Source organism: Hyalella azteca, unplaced genomic scaffold (assembly GCF_000764305.2).
Source record: "Hyalella azteca isolate HAZT.00-mixed unplaced genomic scaffold, Hazt_2.0.2 contig17361, whole genome shotgun sequence".
In the NCBI taxonomy this organism is placed as follows: Eukaryota; Metazoa; Arthropoda; class Malacostraca; order Amphipoda; family Hyalellidae; genus Hyalella; species Hyalella azteca.
Genome location: NW_025947148.1, coordinates 82,964 through 89,536, shown reverse-complemented (window position 1 = coordinate 89,536; position 6,573 = coordinate 82,964). Strand labels below are relative to the sequence as shown.

At 42.5% G+C, this 6,573-nt stretch overlaps 1 protein-coding gene across 1 annotated transcript in view; it reads right to left on the bottom strand.

Moving 5' to 3' along the window:
* Positions 1–6,349, bottom strand: part of LOC108676563 (dentin sialophosphoprotein) — a 14,459-nt gene extending 8,110 nt beyond the window's left edge. The window contains exons 1-4 of the mRNA XM_047885235.1: positions 6,334–6,349; positions 6,021–6,191; positions 2,525–5,461; positions 1,672–1,802 (exon numbers count right to left, since the gene is read on the bottom strand). Coding sequence (XP_047741191.1) covers positions 1,672–1,802; positions 2,525–5,461; positions 6,021–6,191; positions 6,334–6,349 — 3,255 coding nt within the window. The remainder of the gene's footprint in view (positions 1–1,671; positions 1,803–2,524; positions 5,462–6,020; positions 6,192–6,333) is intronic.
* Positions 6,350–6,573: the final 224 nt, after the last annotated feature.

Here is a 6,573-nt window from a genome sequence, read left to right as displayed (position 1 = left end):
ACACATCAGCACAACCAACACACCAGCACCTGTAGCACCGACACATCAGCACAACCAACACACCAGCACCTGTAGCACCAACACATCAGCACAACCAACACACCAGCACCTGTAGCACCAACACACCAGCACCTGTAGCACCGACACATCAGCACAACCAACACACCAGCACCTGTAGCACCAACACATCAGCACAACCAACACACCAGCACCTGTAGCACCAACACACCAGCACCTGTAGCACCAACACATCAGCACAACCAACACACCAGCACCAGCAGCACCAACACATCAGCACAACCAACACACTAGCACCTGTAGCACCAACACATCAGCACAACCAACACACTAGGTCCAGCAGCACTAATCATAAGTAGAGAAATGGCGCCAGAATCAACGGGAACAAGAGCACGACAAGAAAAAGCTGCGGCTTCAGATTTATCAGTTGGTTTGGTCAACGTTGAAAAGTGATGCAAGGTATCGTTATCAGATAGTATTTTTATCAGCAATGATGATCTTATCAGCAATCACTTAAATTTCAACGTACAGACTGTCTGACCAGCGCTCAATTATAATATAAATTATTTAGAAGACTAATCTGACATCAAACATGTGAGAAAATGTTTTTATCTTCTTTGAATGTTTGCTTGAAAATGCTTTGATAAAATGTACGATAAAATGCTTTTATCTTCCTTTAATTTGCCCCAAACGTTGTTCCGAATTAATAGGTTTATCTTCGTTAATTTTTCTAATTTTATATTTAACCCACACATTCATTTCAGATTACATGCTTAACCTGACCAACACATTACATTCAACCCGAAAGTTTTATCCATCACACACGTTTGAAATTGTTTGATCTACCCAAACATTTTCATTCGCCTCAAACGTTATAGTCTGCTTCAATGTTTTGACTGAGATGATTCAAGCGTTTCAAATAAGTTACCAAAAATATTTAATCTCAAAAACTTTTGTCCATCCCAAACGTGTCGTGTGGACAAGAGGCCGGTCGCTCGGCAACTCCAGGGCAGTGAATTTCATGTCACCCTTAAATCTACCAGACAGATTACGTGTATATTTTCATATGCAATATGAAAACATATGCGTACTATATGCAATGTCACCTAACTAATGCAATTTATATAAGTAGCTCGAAGCGAGCTGTTGAAGTAGTTCATTCTTTCTAACAAAGTAGACAATAACGAATAAACCACATCAGGTCTTTCCATCATCGTATCTGCATTTGTCTGTTATCCGAGTTTTCTACGATAAACGATTTAACTGTTATCCGAGTCCGAGTGTTCTACAATAACCGAATGACTGTTATCCGAGAGTTCCATGATAACCGAATACCTTAACTGTTATCCGAGTGTTCTACGATAACAGAATATACCTACCACAGTTTTGTCACGATCATATGAATGGCTGCCGTCAGTCGACTGTCGTGCGAGTATTTAAATGCCAACAACAGCCCACCAAAGACATGAGTTTGTTTTAATGCTAACAACAGCCCACCAAAGACATGAGTTTGCTTTAATGCTAACAACATCCCACCAAAGACATGAGTTTGCTTTAATGCTAACAACAGCCCACCAAAGACATGAGTTTGCTTTAATGCTAACAACATCCCACCAAAGACATGAGTTTGTTTTAATGCTAACAACATCCCACCAAAGACATGAGTTTGTCCCAGTCCTCGTCAGGGATGGAGTCCAGTGCGGAGAGATCAGGCAGCGGCGAAAGAGCGTCTCTGCCCTCGGCGGAAGCCTCGTCATCGCTGCTCTGGGACGTGTGGGACGGACCTGCCAACATGACGCTTGTCATCACAAGTGTCAACATCACAAGAGTCAACATCACAAGTGTCAACATCACGCTTGTTAACATCACGCTTGTCAACATCACTCAACTTCTCAATAATATGGTCAAATTAATTAGATTTATTCAATTTTTATAATGGTAGCTGAGCTATGCTGCTGTAGAAAGTAGCGCGGGTGAAGGGAGCGCTAGAAGAAGAAAAACAAGTGGTTCTCGATCCTGGTGAAATATGATTCAATATGTTATTATAAAGCGAGCTCTAACCTGAGCAAATGATATTAACGTAGATAGCTGCTAAGTGAAGGTAGAAATTTTGCCCAATAATAGAGACTTAGGTTATCACGCGGAACTTTTCTTAGGCCTTGAGTTGAACACGACCACACAACAACAAATGTCACGAATTTCAGCATAGCATCGGCGCCATGGCCTTCAAAATGAAATTTCATAATGTATACGATATAATTATAACCTATACATAAACAATACGTCGGTCCACATTGCACAGCAATTATTCAAGTGCGGTTTTTAGAGACTTTCCTTTAGCTCGACCTTACAGCGAAATGTAACCTAGAATGTGTCTTTCATCATGTCGAAATTTGACCGCTTGGTAACAACTCATGATTCAGGTTAGGTTCATAATTAACTACTCTAGCACTTGTGGAAACAATTTTGAAATAAATACCAATACGAAGAGACAAGAAAAACTCACCGTTGTTGAAATTGAAGATGTCTCTGTCAGAAACGCCTTCGCTCTCCTGGGACGAAGCACAGGCCTTAGGCGCGGGTTCGAAACTCGCGTTATTTTTCAAGTCTTTTTCTTTACGAGAAGAGCGTGAGTCTTTTTGCCGAGTGTCTTTGTGTGGTGCGTCTTTGTGGCCAGTGTCTTTGTGGCTTGTATCCTTTTTTGTTGGGTCAGCAGACTGACGACGAGAACTCGATGATGAGGAATGCTTTCTGGAGCTGCTGTGGCTTGAAGATTTGTGGACACTACTTCTGCTGCTGCTTCTGTCATGTCTATCTTTAGAACTTTTACTAGAACTTTCTGAATGGCTTTTATAATTTTTGCTTCTGTTGCTAGACGACGAGGATTTTGAAGATGGATCTTCTGATTTCGATTTATTGGGAATCTTATCTCCATCCAAAGTATTTCTAGAGTTAGACTTGGAGCTGGAAGAGCTCTTACGACCAATGGAAGACGAGGGCGAACTAGAAGTGACTAAAGATTTACTGACGTGTGTGCTGGTGGATGACGACTCGACCTCCTTGCTGGAGTGACGTGTAGACGTTGTGGAACTGCGAGACGTGAAAGTCTTAGTGAATTTCTTGAGTCTTTCTTCTTCCTCCGCGGCGCTGGGAGTCGCGCTACTGGAAGATAGCTCCTCGACACACTTCTTTTTCACGGTTTTGATTCGACTTGAAGCCCCGCCATCGAGAAGAGAGTCAAATATTGATATTTCCTTCAATGTTTTGGTTTTTGATGAAAAAAGAGCGGCGGTTTTTTTGAGTGGGGGGATCTCAGTGGTGTTGGTGTTGGGGGATGGTTCTTCTGGCTCCTGAGGGCACGGGGAGCCCCCCGAAGGGGGTTCCGGAGGTCCTGATCCAGGGGAGGAGATTTGGTCCTCGAAGGGAATCGTGTTGGAGCTGTCGGCTGAAGCCGTCCGATGTTTCAGCTCCGGCTGAGATGAAAAAACGCTTTCCTTGGTTTCGCTGTCTTTATCTGTCGCATTTACAACTGATTCAGTGACGATAGGTTGCTTTTTATCTTCGTTTAAACCTTCAGGATTAGTAAGATCAGCCGCTGTCTTAACACAAGGCGAGTCACTGCTGTCAGACTCATCTTTGATCACCGTTAGATCGATTACGTCCTCCGGGTCCGGCTTTATAAAGCTCAAGTCAATGTCGCGTCTTCTCCGCTTGCGGCTTCTCCGGCTGCTGGAGCTGCTGCTCCCCCAATCGCTGTCACTGTCCGATGAACTGCGATACCTGCGCCTCCTATGTCTCTTGCTCTTCTTGCGGTGCTTTGAACGCTTCCTCTTCTTAGTCTTAGATTTGGGCTTCTTTGATCCTGATGTATCGCTTTCGTCCAGGCGTCTTCTCTTTTTTGAAAGAGGCACTTCTGATGAGTCACCGTCATCCTCTTCAGAAGCAATCTCTCTCTTCACAGCTGAACTCTCGGCATTTTCTTCATCCGAGTTTAATTCATTATCAATCTCGTTTCCGGAGGTATCTTTTTCCAAGTCGGAATCATCGGAAAAACTATGCCTTCGTAGTTTTTTTCTTGATTTGCTGCGTTTATGCTTCGCTTTCTTCTCACGCTTCCGTTTCCTACGACGTCTTCTCCTTTCTCGAGACGATGACCGATCTCCTGAAGAACTTCTAGTCTGTGCTGAGTACTCGCTTTCGAAGTCGGATTCCGCATCGTCCAACGAATCTCTGGCCTTTTCGCTGGAACATTTGTCAGGACGCGGTTGACTAGCGGTCTCTTCCATTTCATCTATGTCGTCACACTGCTTGGAAGTCGGCGAATCAATATCTCTGGATCCAGACGTAGATGTTCCTACGTTTCCAGGCTTTACGATGGCGTCGGTTGCAGCAGCAGTGGAGGTAAGAGAGTTAATTTCTTCGTCGTTGTCAACTTGCTTTGCGGGTTGAGCTGACGGCGGCACATCATTTGTGTGACTAGAAGAATCATCTGGCATCAACTGCGTTGAAGTTTGAGCAGTAGGGGGAACCACTGCCGGTGGTTTAGATAAATCATCAACCGTTGGAAGTTTGCCTTCTGAAGAGTTGAGAGTTTTAGTGGTCTCCAACACACCAGATATTGTGTTAGGCTTGGTAGCTTTCAGTGAGCTCGGCTTCCACGTCTTACGTGTCACTTGAACTGGTACCAACACGTGTGAAGAAACTCGTGTTGAGGTCTCGGACTTCTTGTCTGCTTCGTTCTGTATTCGATCAGCCTCCAATTCAGCATCATTACCACACGGTAAGTCGTTTATCTTTCCAGGCTCGTCGTCCTTCAGAGAAGATGAAGCTCCTTCTGCAGTGACAGCTTCAGAATCTAAATTCGCAGGCAAATCTTGGCCATCTTCCTCAGGTGACGAGAAGTCAGTGGTGTCACTCTCATGGTCAGCTTGACTTACATTTACGCGAGACCTGTCACTGGATCCCTCGACCGACTTTCTCTTCTGTAGCTCTCTGATGGGAGTAGGTTTGTAGTCTGGAATGCCGGGAGGTCTTAAATAAAGACGACGTTTTTTTTCCTTACTTGCAGTATTTTGGGAACTCGCATTGGCGCTCTGTTGAGAAGATAGTGAACTAACAATAGCTGAAGTGTCTATCTGACTCGCCAGAACTGATGGCTCAATACTAGCAAGCAATTGTGATTCAGATAAAAACTTTTTAACCGATTCCATAACCAATTTCTGCAGCACATCAGACTGGATGATGGAGTCAACAGCACTGGGCTGTCCTGTGTTAGTAGGTATTGGCGCGTCATTTGCGGCAGGCGGAGCTTCGGCCAGTGGATCCAACCTTGCATCGCCACCGCAATTTTCGGCCGAACTTTGTTCATCAATTTGGAGTTGTTCATCTTCAGAGTCATCACCATCCTGGGGAGCAGTCGATGCTTCGACCAGGCTTTTGTTAGCTGCAAAAGTGGCATTCATCAAAATATAATTATTAGATCCTTCACTGCAATTTACCAGAAAAACACAATTTAGTTTTTAAAGAGTTGACATACTGTAATTCATTTGCAAATTGGTAAAGAAAGTTGACAGCTCCTAGTAATAATTAATCTTTTTCTTTTTGGTGAATTCATTTTTAAATATTTTGATAAATTGTACAATGTTTTCATATTTTAAGCTAGTGCCAGGTCTTTAGTCTGCCACATTCTATTAAAACAAATGATGCTGAACAAATTTCACTCAAGCTTCTGCATTTCATGTAACAAATTGATAAGAATTGCACTAAAATCTACATAATGCAGCTGGACCAATCATGGATAGCATAGTACGGTTGATATCTTAAAGCTGATTTAAATAAGATTGTTGATCCAAAAGGATTTTTTTCTTCCTTAATAAAGAACTAACATTGTTAAAATTCATCTGCATCTTACTGCCCAAGTGAAGGAGAATTTTAAGTGCAAACATTCAAACTGCCAATTCTACATTGCATTTGAATAAGATAATGAGTGCTAATATACTCACCAATGTGAGCAGCATGGGCAGCTGTTGAGTATGAACAAGAAGTTGCTTCATAGGACTGGTACTCCTCGTTATTATGCTGCACATGACTTGTTGTTTGAGACACTTGCTGCACATGACTTGTTTGAGACACTTGCTGCCATGACTGGTAGGAAGATCTGTGCTCATGAGTACCTAGGTTGTATGCACAACATTAACACAATGAAACAAAAACACAAAGACTTTCATTGCATGCAAAATGCTAACACATGATAATGACTACCTATGGCCTCTAAATAATTTATATTGAGCATGGAAGAGCATAAATTAGAATTACTTCCTAAAACCTGCATTTTGATCAACCTACATCATCTGAAGAATTGCTCGACCCTGACAATTCAAATCATTCAATAACCTCTTGGGTCACTACGTTAACCACACTAGTTTAAACAAGCTAGTTCTGCCATCAAATACACTAAAAAAACATATATACCTATATATACCAATGTTGCGTTCTATTAGTAGGCCACAGAAAAGCTCTAGTTTTAAATTCACAATCAAAGGTAGATCAGCAGCC